Here is a 14,638-nt window from a genome sequence, read left to right as displayed (position 1 = left end):
ATTTTCAATCACTCCCTTTATTGGTGAAAAAAAAACCCTAGCTAGCAGCTAAAAAGAACAAGGAGCGCTTATGCTTCCTCACTTCCCCTCCTCTTTTTATTTATTTCTTTTCTCTAGTATTTTCCTTGAGGGAATAATATTCTCTTGTGATAGTTTTTCTTGTGATGTTCCTTGTGGTTATTTGATCTTAGCCGCTCTCAGACTTGGGTCCCTGATCATCATCGCTTTCTACTCTTTTTTCATGCCAAGTCTACTTCTAATATACTTTTTTTCAATCTCATTTTTTTCATGCATTTAGCCTACTTTGGATATCAAGTTCGAGTCTACAATCCGTGAATTGTTCCACGAGTTCTTAATTTATGACGATATGTGATGAGTACTATGGGGCGTGACTTCGATTCATGGTGGTGGTCAAGGTTTAGAGTTATGAGTTACTTTATGGTGGTGTTATTGTAGGTTGTATGAGAGTTGCTTTGAGTTTTGCTTAAATGTGGTGATGTAGATTAGTATACTTGATATGTATATCATGATGTATAATTTTTTTTCTAATGAAATATGATTTCTTATAAAAGATTATTCCTATAACATCCAATTCAAAATTAATCAACAATACATTTAAATTTCGTTATTACTTATACGAAAAGTCAAAAAAAAACTTTAGTTTTAACGAAAAATGACAAATAAAAGTGTAGTGAATAGTACAAGAAAAGGTAAAAATATGGTTTTTCGTCATAAGTGAACAGTACTAGAAGTGTTTCGTTAAAACTCCCTAAAAACTAAGATAAAAAACTAAAAGACAACGTTCTGATCCGATATTACTTTTTAAAGACAGTTTATTGGGTAAGATTTAACGACTATAACCCATGAAAAGTGAAAGCATTGTTAGCAAATCAAAGGGTTGAAAAGACAAGAACTTCATTGCGAAACTTTGAATCTTATTCTATAGATACAAAAGAAAGAACAATACAAAACTGTGAAGAAGATTATATCACAAAAAAAACTACATTTTACCGAGACCTATTCTAACGAGTTACATGAGGTTTATTTATTAAGATCTAATCCTGAAACAAATATGAGAGAAATCTTAATGTATAAAATACCAAAAATACTCTGGGTAAAAATAAACTAACATTACTAACTTTTCCAACAAACATCAGATAAACTTAGAATTTTGTGAAAGAAAGCTGCGAAGCTTCTTCAGAAGACTGTATATACATCCTTCTCTGGTTTCCATTATCTAAAACTAGATAAAATTCATGGACAATATGTTATGTATTAGCTGTAATGTATCATGTAAATTTTCCAATTTTCCAGTATCCAAAACTAAATAAACTCTTCTTCTTCAGCTGTATCAGTCACACTTGTATTTTTTTGTGGGCACTGTGTAAGCTTTTTTTGTGGCTGGATCAGTTGGTCTTATTCCATATAGCACGAAACATAGAAAGGAGAGCTAAAACACTACTCGCCACCATGGCTAGGTGTTTAAGCTAATAACATTATAAAATACATGCATTAAAAACTAAAACATATGTACATTGGAGCATTTTTGCTCACCACCATTTAGTGTGGTGTATGCTCACCACCCTTTCTATTACCGTTAGATGAGTTTGAATTTCGAGATTCGTGTAGTGGATAGTAACAACTCTTAAAATTAAAACTCATCTAACGGTCATAAATAAGATGTGAGCATACACCACGTACATTAAATGGTAGTGAGCAAAAATGCACTCTATGTACATATATGCAGAGATCCTCACACAAAAAACGAGAGATCTTCCGCCCCTAAACATCAACGATATAAAGAAATATTATAATGTAATTTTACTGAGAAAAAAAAGTTCCAATACCCTTTTTCTTAAAGGAGATAGTAGAATTTCTCATATATATTTTGTTTGAGAAAATTTCATGCATATATAAAAATGCGAAACAAATATGCAATGGAGTTTGTATGATATAGGAGGTAGGGACCCAAACAATGCCTATACAGGTACAGATAATCCAAAACTCTCTACTATTCATTCTTAGCTCATTCATTCCCCAGTCAAAAAGTTTCTTCTATCTTTGTTGGCCTAAAAAGACATAGAAAGGAAAGCCACCAAATAATTTGAACACAAAGCACTCTGCACTGCTACAAAAGGAGCGTTTGAATGAGATGAGGAATATCTACGGTTACTTAGAATACACCCTAACTCAGTCTTTCTCTCTCTCTCTCTCTCTCTCTCTCTCTCTCTCTCTCTCTCTCTCTCTCTCTCTCTCTCTCTCTCTCTCCCCTCCCAAACACTAGTAACGGTTAACTTGGTTTAAAGAACGAAAGAAGGAAAGAAAAGAAAAGGAAAAGCCATGTCCATATAACTGTAGAAGCAGTAGTTGTTAATCTGCGGATGGACACCCATGAGATTTGTGCCAAAGTGCAAGTTTAAATGAGGGTTTTGCATCTTTTCTCTTTTCCCTTCTTTCACTGTCAAGTGCTTTGATATACATGTTATGGGAACACAAATGCATTCAGAGAGTTGGTAATATTTTATTTTATTTTTTCTTCTTCTAGCTCCTCTCTCTTTTGCTTAAAGTAAAGCACTCTCTCATAAAGCCATAGTACTAAAAGTAAAATATGGCATTATCTACTCAAAAGGGCCGCTCATTTTATGCTTTTGAGCTTCAAATAAGAGCATCTTTACCCTATACTTGGCCATGTGGGAGAAAGCAATATCCAAGTGAAGAGAGCAGCAAACCAGAAATCTAGAGAGAGAGAGAGAGAGAGAGAGAATAGTGCATATATATATAGTATATAGTATATAGCAATATATGGAGGGAGGCCCTGGACGGCCAGTCGACTTTAAAGGTTAGGGAAATGAGAAAAAGTAGCTCAATTTTTGACATGACAGCCTTGTTAATGTAAAGGCGATGGAATTACGTACCACACCCTCCTTTTCCCAAAAGTTTCCATTACTTTTTCTCTATTGGTGCACTTAAACTAGTTAAATCTTTCATTATTTATACTTAAAAGGCAGCATCAAATTCACCATGATTCATGAGATAATTTAACTATATATTAGACATATGCCTACTTCATCAGCTGCAAGCTTTATATATAGTGAATACATTGTCGCTACTATGGTCATAAACCTATTCCATTTTTGCTACAAGTAATCAGGATCATGCTGCACTTTGCAGGTGCAAGCTATATGATGAACACTCGTGCTTCAATTTGCAGATGGTTGTGCTGTACGTACTCAGCTGCAGGTTGCTGATCAGTTTTTTACTGTGAAAGAACAAGGACCACACTGAAGCACGAACTTTTGGTGCACTTAATTTGCCTCATATGAGTGGTGTCGAGTTGAGTTGTGATCACTTAAAGCACGGATTTTCCTGCACTTGATTGCAGCAATTTACATTTTGGTATTTGCTATGGTATTCTGATTAGCTAGGCCTGCATTCAACTAGAGCAAGTTACTATGCCAATTTTAAGAAATGTTTCAAGCTCAAATCTCTCGTACTCCAATATATATAGACACGAACATTGTTTTTAAGAAACTGTTAGGTAGATGTATCGCAAAAGAATTACATCCATTTCTAAATATATTTTCACTTTTAGGTGGATGTTTTTGCTTCTAATTACAAATCAAACCAAAGTCAGAATTTTTTTTAATTGATACAACAATATATTTATACTAGGAGAGAGGATTTGGGGATTAGTCACATAAGAGGCTAGTCGTATTAAATAGTATCGAACTCATCATCTACGATATTCAAACCTAAGGTCTCTCACTTGTATGTGAAGAATAACGCTATTAAATCGTAATATTAAAGTGGCAAACCCAAGTCAGACTTTAGAACATGCGAACAAAAAGTTTTTTTCTTTTCTGAATACAAGCGATATTTTTACTCTTAACTACTCTATAGGAAAAGGGAAAGGAAATGGTTTGAACCCGAGAAGCACTGGGTTGATGAAAGGGGCTGTAACCACCAGCACTTGCATGAACCAAATGCTAATCTTTTTGTTTCTTGGCAATACTAGTAGTGTATCAAACAAATTGTTTATCATTAATCGTTTGCGTTCCCCTACCATTTATCAGTATCAATCAGAAATGATTGTGTTTAGAGAGATGATGAAAAGAAGAAAGAAAAACAATCGCGGCTAAAAGATTCTTTGTGCGTTATCATGGAAGAACAAAGATGATTAATTTCTTAATCATCCAGGATGAAGATAGTCGACGATATTATAATAATAGTAACAAAAAACGCTTATGGTTATCTGGAAGCCATTTTAGCTCTCAATTTCTAACACATTTGGTGATCAGTACTGATCTATTATTATAAACAACTACTGTAAATACAACCCTTTTATGTGACAGTAACAAAATTTGACAGAAAAAGGTGAGATGAAAGACAGAGAACTCAACTGAGATTGTTGGCATGCTAACTTACAACAGCAATTAAAAGCTTCACTCGTCTTCGCTCTCTGATAAATTTCCATGACAAGTATTCTGCAGGAGAGGAGCAAGTACGCTCTCGACAGAGGATCTCTGCTTCCTCGTTTCCTCAAGTATTGACAATCGAGCAGCTTCGCAAGCCTTGCCATTTGGAAAACCAAGTGTCCATCTCCCATCAGCCACATGATTGGACATCCCCGAACGATGGCCTTTAACTTTACTTTTATGGAGTTTTGGTTCAAACTCTCTTATCTGAAGATGCAACCATGTCGGATGATCCTTGTCTATTTTTGGCTGTTTCAAGTGAGAAACCAGATTAACTACATAGAAAAATAGCAAGGAAAATAAAAAAAGTAAAGATACAATAATCCAAAGTTACTAACATATCTTTTTCCTCATCTGTTCTTTCCCACTTCTAAACAGACCCTATAAACCCTAAAGCCAAACCATTCTCACTTCTAACTGCAATTGACCTTTTAAAAACTAAAAGGATACTTTGTCGCCAATTCATCTACTGTCAGATTGTGAGCCTCTTTGTAATACTATATTGTCTTTTGTTCGTATGAAACTCAAAAAACTCATTTCCCAAACAATAGAAAAGGCTTTGCACAACTCTATTTCAAGCCTGTATCATAAACAATTCTTCAATATAACAATTGGACTCTAATCTAGCATAGCGCAAGACCACCAAGAACACCGGCCATAACCATAAGCCTAATTGACACAATTGATCAATGTGAGAATCATAACTAATCAGTTTAATTGACCTCTCACGCTAAAGTCAAGAATTTCAGAGTTGAACTTGATGTTGATACACCAAACATGGCCAGGACAAGAAGCAAGCATATACTATTTTTGGACTTACAATTAAACCAGCCAATGGCGCAATAGCAAGTACAATTCCACGTTGACTACGGAAAGGATGCTTCTCTGCAAGAATCACTTTTCCAGATGTTTTCCTTGACACAGGTATCAGGTAAATATCCCTGATGCCAGCGTTGGAAAATGCAATTGTACAATGAATTCCGGATACTGCAAAAATTTGAAGTGAGAATATAAAATACACACTCTTCTCAAAAAAAATATAAAATACACACAGATCATTCAACTATTGAACAATACCCACCTAAAGCAACCTCCGATCCAAAGCTTGCAGATGAATCATCTGAAGCATGCGTATCACTTGAATCAGCAAACACACCGCTGTCCAGCAAGGGTTGGTCAAGCAATTCCCCTTTGAAAATAGTTGATTTAAGTTGAAGATGGAGAATAAAAACCTAAAATTACACCAAGGGAACCTTCAACGAGAAATCAACAAAAAATAGGAGGAGATTACTAGTACAATATTACAAGAGATGTTAAAATTATACTAATAATGAGGATTACCTTCACATTGTCAACCATCCTTTGCCAAGCAAAGTATGAAGTTGCATCACCTGCAATATCATATTTCTCTATCATCCAAACCCTTTTCTGAAGCTTTACGACAACAAAAGTACAAAACCATAAAGAAAATTTTTAAATAATACGAGGAAATTATGTACCATCTGTAGTTTGTTGGCTAACATCAAGTTCTAGGAGAAAAAGAGGATCTTTACACTGGGATGATTCCTCAAGAGCTGTATGTTCGAAAATAGATAAACTGAATTTAGTAAGTAGTTCCATATTCTATATCAAATCAAGTCGTTTTTTGCCCTACGTTAGAATCTGAAATAATTATTGACACATGCTAACAACTGAAGCTTCACATGATATGAGAGAGATATTTTTAATTCAGAATTCATATCCGGCTATTTCAACCTCTGAACTTATAATGATCTCCACACATGAGAGAGATTTTTTAAGAGTATAAAATGATTTTTAGCGTACATCTTGATAGTTTAAGCTTTTGTCAATAGTGTTGAAACAATAAAAAAAAATTATGGAATAATATCACGAGATCTTGAGTGCAAACCCTTGCAACTACAAGCTCACAAATTATATTGGTACCCATGTGGATTTCAGTAGGAAGAGATGGTATAATATGAAAAATGTTGGTCTATATCCTAACAGCTTAATCCTTTGGGAACAATGGAACTAAACTACCACCATCCATAAAAGAAACCATATCACCTCCTACCTGCTTTACATTTTGACCATTCGTTCCTGAAAGCCTCTGGGATATGGTCAAACCAGCATCCATCAAGCTCTTTCTGAAGACATTCACGGGACCGCTGATATGACGTCTGTCCACATAAACTAGAAAATATAAAACTTTAGAAAGTATGAGACAGATTTACACTGTATCACATCATAGACTACTAGATCATAAGAAAAAATAAATGTGTACTTCAGGCTTGCTTTTTAATCTTACCTCAGAAAGGTCAGACAGCATTCTTCAAACCCTATTTACGTTTATTAGCTACATAGCGTCCAGGCAAATATGAATTTCAAACCAACAGACCTATTTATCTGTAACCCCAATTTACCATCTGTCAAACTTTTTACTTTGAAACCTATAGACAATCCCACGGTTCCCACCATACAGTGTGGTATTCCAAAGCTAGGCCCTGGGAAGGTTGATGTGGTACTATTCCTTCTCAAGGATTTTAAAAAAATATCCATCATTATCTCCTCTGGATTTAGAAAGCTAAACCTCAAGTTTTCTAATTTCGAAGTATGAGCTACTTCAAACTCAGAGCTTCATCCAATTACTGGTCATTTTCAGTCTTACCAAGAAAAAATGAAAAACTAAGAAGGTATCAAAAAACATAACCAAAATATAGTGAACAAGAATCATTATCCACTTCATTTTATATACAAGTGCTTCTACCAAATCAGTTAGATCCTTACATTGAATAGCTGGAAGTTATGATCACTAAGCCCTTTTCCATGACAAATCAAAAGCTTCCGCAAGAACCACCCTGTATGCCATTGGATTAGTATAGAGTAAGGTGGTTGACTTGCTAAAACCTTCAATAATGCATTTAATATCTGTAAAATGAAAATTCAGTTCATCATGACACTGAAAGCCACAAGGGTCCAATTTTAAATGGTTAAACTGCTGACCCAAAATGACTAACAAATAGAGATACATTATGTAAATAAACAATAATTAACAAAAAATCACTGTACCTGATCCATATGCTTCCCTAGGAGATTTCCAATATTTTTATCCACATCCTGTCGGGAAATAAAATTTGTCAATAGAGTGTTTCAAGACAGTGGAAGGAAGTAAAATGAATCTTCAAATTGCACATACAAGACTAGTAAATACAGAACATTCAAACAAATTGTATATACAGGAGAAATGGTTGTCAAGAAGTTTCAAAACTTGAAAAATGAAAATCAACATAATGGTCTTTAAATGCAAGAACAAATACATAATGCGCAGAATAAGAAATACAGCTTCAAGAGACAGATAAACATAAGGATTAATCACCATCATACAAAGAACTATTATACAGTAACTTGCTTTTATTAGTCAGCAGACTAAGTCCTCACTTATTACCAGCTGCAAATTACAGAATATAGAAAATGTACACTGAAAAAATTGAAGTTACTAACTCACAATCATGTCATGCATTCCACTTAATCCAATCATTTGAGCCAGCAAAGGATGAAGCTCTGCATCAATGAAAATACAAGATATGAGCGAACTCAGTCAGTTCCAAAAAGGCAATCAGACTGATGCATTGAAGTTATGCCTTCTGTACAACACCAGATTCTAAATTAGTACCTTTTGTTTCTGCTAAAATAAACAACAAGAATAGTGATGCTAGCATTAGACTATGATTCTCGGAGAAAATATGTGCTAGTATTCCACTCCTGCACCAGGAAAAAATTTCATAATAGTCAAAATGTATGTAAGAATTATCAATTGTCATCATTCTTTGATGTAAGAAATCATCAAATGACCTGTTAACTAACTTAGTGAAATGCGAACGCATTGGTTTTTTAGTCTAATCATTCGAGTACCCCTGCCAAAAATAATGAGAAGGAAACTACATTTCTCTCATTTCTTACTCTCTTTTTTTTCCGGAGAGGAGGTTATAAGAACTAAAACAGAAATTTAACAACCTTTTAATAGAGACAGTATCAGTAGGGAGGCTAGTGTTTTCTGCTCCTTCAGTCTCAGGACTAGAAGATACTACATTTCCCATTTCACTCAATAGAGATTCAGCATGACCATTGCTCTCAGTTGAGTCCCTTTGAACAGCATCTCTCACACTTGAAGTCATATCAGGATATAAAATTACTTCGGCGACAGAGTTGAACATACCCTTTCCACCAATGACTTGAAGAAGACGAGAAACAGTATAGAAAGAAGTAACTGCAGATAGATTTGAGCCCTGGATCATAAATGAAATGCTGAATGAATACAGCATAAAGGAAAAGTATATCATTGCGAATAGCACTATGTAGTATGTACATTACAACAAATGCAGCTTAACATTGAGTTAGCGATGCTTGATCGCGTTTTTTGTGATTACTTTTCAACATATATTAAGTGGTTTCAAAAAGAGGGGTGTGCAAGAGGTGAAAAAGGATGTGCAGAAATCATTTCCCAAAATGTAAAGTACACAATTCTAGGTTTTCCAATAGGAACTATCTACCAACAAAAAGTATTGTTCCTTCTCATGAAGGAGATAAGAATGTGAATGAAGCAGATGCGAGGGAAGAACATCTTACATTACTCTGCCCGATCTGCAGTAATGGGAGTAATACGGGAAAGATTAATATTCTGAGAAGATTTTCAGTTACTACTCTACTCAAACGAGATTCGCCTATACCAAGCATGTCCTTCAAGTAATACAGATCATCGACTATCTTATCAGTTTCCAAAAGTATTTCTTCTTTCTTTTGACTTGTACGCATCCTGCATCAATATTAACCATTCAGTTTTGCATATACAAAGTACCCGAATCTTGTTTTACCAAATTGAAGTACACATACTCTGCATCATGGACAAGGGAATCTAGATGAAAGAACTGCTTGCTTAAGCTTGAAACCGAATCTGAGAAATACTTCGAGACTGGAGGAGTTGTTATATATTGATAAACCATATCATCACTAACTGCACAACCAAAAAATACTGTTTTAAATTATGGAAAATGTAATTGCAACCAAATTTCATGAGTCTCTTCTGTTAGCAGATTAGGAAAGGGGAAAAAAAAAGATAATAACAGTATACCATTATAGATACTGAGAGTTAATGCACGTATAGCTGTCTGAATCATCTTATCCCCATGGTGGGCAAATTTGAGAGCCTCATTATACAGAGGAAATGACACTACAGCATCCTGTGATTGGAGGGAGACATGGAAATGAAAATTAATTATGGGTCATGCATATCAGACATGCACACTTAGTAAAGTTCCCACACTTTCTAAATGCCAAAAACAATTTAACAGCACACTAAATAAATGCAGCAACAAAGTAGTGACCATCCTTTAATTATTGATCAAGGTATGAAACAGTGACTGTCATTTCTTGTAACTCATTATTGCTTCTGCCCTTACAAAAACAACATAAATTATAAAAATTAAAATCAAAATTAAACAAATGAAAACAGATCACTTGAGCCTAGATGATGATGAAAATAACAGATAAGACTCCAAAAAGAGGAAATGCATTACAGTTCTCCAGAGTCCACACATGACAATGAGAACTGAGAAAAAGGACTGGACCAATCCTTGATGGCCCTGCCTGAAACCACTTGAGAACAAAAAATGAGAACATGGGACACATGAAGCGACCTACATGCTGTAGTCTAACAGGCTCAACCTTGAGGCCGAAAACCAAACATTTATAGCTATTGGTTCTTAAATATAGTAGGATCCCACTGAAAGTGTACTATAAACAATGTTTTCACATCCATTACCAATGGTATGCAGGATACAAATACGATTTCGACTGCCATTGCAAACAGAATTGCATCTAACAAGTAAATCACGAATGGTACCAAAAATTTACACAATAAACTCTAACTTACCCCATGAACCTTCAGAAGAAGGCAAAGTGTATCTTTGTTTAACTTATTGCCAACTGCTCTGAGGAGATAGAAACAAAGGAGTTAGACAAGAATAATAAACTTCACAAGTAATGACAAAATCAAGCTTATACTGCATCGCAACTGTTTTAGCAAATAAGAGTTAAATACATAGAGAGAGAGAGAGAGAGAGAGAGAGAGAGAGAGAGAGAGAGAGAGACCTCAAAAAGGAAACGTAATATAATGCTAGATCTCCTCCAAATTCGAACTTATGCCCTATAATATTGTTGATGTAGTCGTTGCTAAAACAATAATCTGCAACAGAAAAACCATAGATCACTAATAAGTATAAGCAATAAGCTTAACCAATGACACAATTGGTGAAAGACAAAAAATAGAAAAACAGGAGAAGGCATATTAGAACTGATTTTCCATCATGGTTGCAGCTACCAAATCTTCGGTAACCTAAAAATTGAAGGAGTAAATGTAAATATTGATTTGCATTTAGAATCTTACAAATTGAATGATCACTATTCATGTTTTGAATCATTATACTCAGATACTGAAGCAACGGTGCCTCAATTCTTGAATTTCTACTGATCTTTAGCACACGCACAAATTCTGCTAAAACTTGGTATTCCATAAAATATCTGCATATAAGTTATAAATAACAATTAGAATATGAACAGGAAAAAAAACGTGCCCATATAGAAGCTTTACCATGAACAACAGTTCATACTCAAAAATTAATGGATCTTGTCTATCTCCATAAGTAACCAGCTCCACAATGGACTGTAGTAAATCTATGACTAATTCCTGTTCGAGAGTTGGAAAAGGAAAAAGAGAGATGTATGAGTTAAAGGGAAGAAAAAGGTTGATGCTTTAAATTAAATTAAATGAACTTACAGAAGAGTCAAACGAAAGTTACCCTATTATGCCCATCCACAACTTTGATCTCCCGCAGTTCATTGATTACGTACCTGTATCCATAAAAAGAAAAAAGAAGTATTAGTATAAATACTTGATGATGATTATATGATGAGGATACCTATATATCAATTGTTCCACATTTTCTTCAAACATACAATAAAAATGAAACAATGAGATACACTCTTTGGGCAAAACTTCACTTTACTACTAAATCGTAGATACACAGTAGAAATTGTTACCCCTTACCTCTACATTTCCAGAAATCGGGTTTTTAAATTGGTCACCGAACGAGTAACTAAAATTCACCCTCTATGCCCTCAATCTATCATAGGATACAATGTAGGCATTACCTCCACACTTCCAAAAATCGAGTTCTGAATCTGGTTAGAGGACAAGTATCTAAATTAAAATTCACCCACCACTCTATATACCTTCAAATATACATCAAATTACTAACATCCAAGATTTATTTCCCATATACCATAGCTCTCAATTTAGTTCAACTGAAAGAGCCCAAATTCGACTATTTTGATTGCTCTTACTCAAATTTACTAACAATTGTTTATAATACATGACGGACTAGTCTAACAAGTTGTAAACCCCCAATTTATGAAAAACCCTAATTTATGAAATTGGGAGTGACTGTAGAAGTTGAAAAATTGGAGAGAGGAAAACGAGGGAACTTACTTGAAGTAGTGGAGCGAGAAGCGGTCGATGGAGCGCCAGAGAGAGCGCCACATGGTGACGGCGGCGGCGGTTAAGAGACTGACTGACCAGAGCGATCAAACCAAAGACGGCTCAGAGAGCTGTATTTTTGGTTTTTTGGTACAAGGGGAAGGGAAGGAAGGTAGGAGATGGGCGTTGTTCTTCGTTGTCGTTGGCTGTTTGGTTGGGTGGCACAACTAACTGTCAACGTTCCTTTCACATTCCCTAAACACGTGTTCTCCACGCTCACTTCCTAGTACAACGATTTTGCATGATGACGGGTTTAATTATAACGATGCGTTTCCTTCTTAGAATGTATTTTAGTGTAAAAGTTTTCTTTATCGTACTAATAATGAACTCGTTTAATATAAATTGCTTTCTACTTTGAGTTCTCTATTTAATTTGGTTTAGGTCTCGAATCCTTTTATTACATAATGAATCACCGTAACATAACGATTCAAAATTGTTTTGATTTAGGTCTCAAATTAGTAGAGCAAACAAATGAATAAGTTCATTTAAAGTATTAAAGTAATCTCATCACCTAAATTGTAAGATTATAATGGAGGTACATTTACGAGGTGTATTCAATTGAGATTTTGAGATATTTTAGTTGATTTATAAATTCATGAATTTTGATAGAGTTTAATTGATTTCTAAATATTCTTAAGAGGGGTATAGTCAATTTGGATTTCAGAGCATTTTAATGGATTTTTTTTAGATGACAGATTTTAAAGGATTTTAATAGACTCTACAATTCCATATGGATATTTATGTGTGATTTCTATGGATTTGTATGAATTCTTTCTTAGATTTCTTATGATTTAAAAAAAAAATAGAAATCACACGCAAAGCCGTGGGATAATTTTTAATGAAATCATGTGGTTGAGATTAACCTTTTCTAATTCACTACAATTGAAACCCTAATTGTTATGTGAATTCTACTACATAGTCTGAAATAACAGTTCACAGTCCAAGGACTAATTAATAGCATATTTTCATACCGTAGTAATAGCACAAATTAATAACTTTAGAATGTATACGGGTTGGAGGAATTGATCCAACCCAAGCCAAAGAATATGTGTTTCAAGAGTAACTTTGATTGGTTTTAATAATGAATGGTGACATTTCAAAGGCACCAAAGCAAAATTGAAGAAGGTGTCTTCTGCAAGTAGTTAAAGGGAAAGGAAGCATCAGCAAGGGAATTTACGTGACATGTTTGGGTAATCGGTGAAGAAAGAAAAAAATATGTTGGTGGTGTTGAGACATCTTCTCATGCCTGCAAAGATTTCACGATCAGCCATGGAAGTTCAAAACGGCTGAGTTCACAACAGGTCCTCTTAAATGGAGAAGACTGTTCCTCTTGCGTGAAAAGAAATTTGAGGGGTAAGGGTTGGATTCTTAATAGCATTTGGTATTTATGCCACACACCCTTAAATCCATTAAAATCCATCACTCATCAAAATCCTAGCAAATCCTTAGTAATTTCACTACACCTAGACATCTGCAGACTCATTTAAAATCCTAATCGACTATTCCTAGATTTCAATGTATTCTTTAAAATCCTAATTTGACTACACTCTAATTTCAAAATCTTTTAAAATCCTAATTGAATATACCCAGATTTTAAAATTCATTAAAATGCTATCAAATCCTAATTTGACTACATCCCCTATGTAAAATTTTGAGTGAATTCTCTCAATTCTCAAGGGAGGTGAGATTTGAGAGGCTTAAATATACTACGAAATCTCCCAAACTCCCTCAAATTCCCCACTTTTTAAGATACTTTAAAAATCAATTTCTAATTAAATATACACCAGTAATGTTATAAACTTCTTTAAAATCCAAATTGAATACAACTATAACTTTCAGAGAATCACTTAAAATCCTGATTAAATAGGATTTGTAAAAACAATTAAAATCTCTCACTGAACCAATTGAATACACCTCTCTTAGAGAGAGATGACATCAAAGTCGAATAGTCTTACATAATGGAATTAAATACGGAATGTGTTATTTTTAAACTTTCAATCATAGAAATTGGGAAATGACACTTATTTATATGGAATTTAAACTTAGAAATTGGAGGTTCAAATTCTAAGTTTTTTTTTTATGTGGAAATTCTAAATTTTGTTTATAAATTCAAACAAGGGAATTGATATATGTCAATTTATAAATTCCAACTTTTATCCAAATTTCAAGTTTATTTCCCTCATCTATCTAAACATATTTTGAGGGATTTTGGTTATTAGTGTTAGACGATTGATTTTGATATATAACCAAACTATAAATAGGCAATTTAATTCGGTTTAGGAATTTTCGAAGTTGATTTTTTTTTTTCTTTCAGTTTTTCTTCGTTTGAACCAAATTCAATAAAAAATTTGGATAAACTATGGAAGCTGCAATAACATTCAACAAAACTTTCTGTACCAAATTCATATCACAAACATACAACTCCAAAAGTGAGCACTTTGAGGAAGCTTTTCATATTTGCAAGAAAAGAAAAGGAAGAAAGATAAATTCCCAAGGCCATTTGATAGTTTTTGTCTGCAAAACTATCGGCCATGGTAGTGGCCTGGCCATATCCGAAAACGATCAGTTAGCT

General features: G+C 34.2%; 1 protein-coding gene across 4 annotated transcripts; it reads right to left on the bottom strand.

Moving 5' to 3' along the window:
* Positions 1 to 4,199: 4,199 nt before the first annotated feature.
* Positions 4,200 to 12,226, bottom strand: LOC103454150 (protein TRANSPARENT TESTA 9-like). 4 transcript variants are annotated; one of them, XM_017322511.3, is made up of 21 exons: positions 12,019 to 12,204; positions 11,578 to 11,711; positions 11,330 to 11,381; positions 11,141 to 11,217; positions 10,918 to 11,051; positions 10,623 to 10,716; positions 10,405 to 10,462; positions 9,604 to 9,712; positions 9,366 to 9,486; positions 9,102 to 9,288; positions 8,490 to 8,761; positions 8,149 to 8,237; positions 7,981 to 8,036; positions 7,545 to 7,592; positions 7,263 to 7,403; positions 6,550 to 6,655; positions 5,975 to 6,049; positions 5,817 to 5,866; positions 5,557 to 5,707; positions 5,296 to 5,462; positions 4,200 to 4,724 (listed from the first exon to the last, which is right to left on the bottom strand). In XM_017322511.3, exons 5-21 carry the CDS (start codon positions 11,042 to 11,044, stop codon positions 4,443 to 4,445), a joined length of 2,133 nt encoding a protein of 710 aa, XP_017178000.3. In that variant the 5' UTR covers positions 11,045 to 11,051; positions 11,141 to 11,217; positions 11,330 to 11,381; positions 11,578 to 11,711; positions 12,019 to 12,204; the 3' UTR covers positions 4,200 to 4,442. The 4 variants fall into 4 exon arrangements, with proteins under 4 accessions (XP_017178000.3, XP_008391960.3, XP_028948317.2 ...); XM_008393738.4 differs by lacking the exon at positions 11,578 to 11,711 and having other exon boundaries at positions 12,019 to 12,226; XM_029092484.2 differs by lacking the exon at positions 11,578 to 11,711 and having other exon boundaries at positions 11,122 to 11,217; positions 12,019 to 12,075.
* Positions 12,227 to 14,638: the final 2,412 nt, after the last annotated feature.

Source organism: Malus domestica, chromosome 14 (genome assembly GCF_042453785.1).
Source record: "Malus domestica chromosome 14, GDT2T_hap1".
Classification (NCBI taxonomy): domain Eukaryota; kingdom Viridiplantae; phylum Streptophyta; class Magnoliopsida; order Rosales; family Rosaceae; genus Malus; species Malus domestica.
Note: the sequence above shows the minus strand (reverse complement) of the source record. Positions and strands in the feature narration are given on the sequence as shown.

Bases quoted from the DNA above. Each gene is read 5' to 3' on its own strand.
- LOC103454150 (XM_008393738.4), bottom strand. From the start codon at position 12,071: ATGTGGCGCTCTCTCTGGCGCTCCATCGACCGCTTCTCGCTCCACTAC. The intron at 11,052-11,140 runs GTATGAACTGTT...ACTTATATGCAG, and splicing joins CAAGATCCATTAATTTTTGA to ATATTTTATGGAATACCAAG. The intron at 10,717-10,917 runs GTAAGATTCTAA...TTTCTGTTGCAG, and splicing joins GAATAGTGATCATTCAATTT to ATTATTGTTTTAGCAACGAC.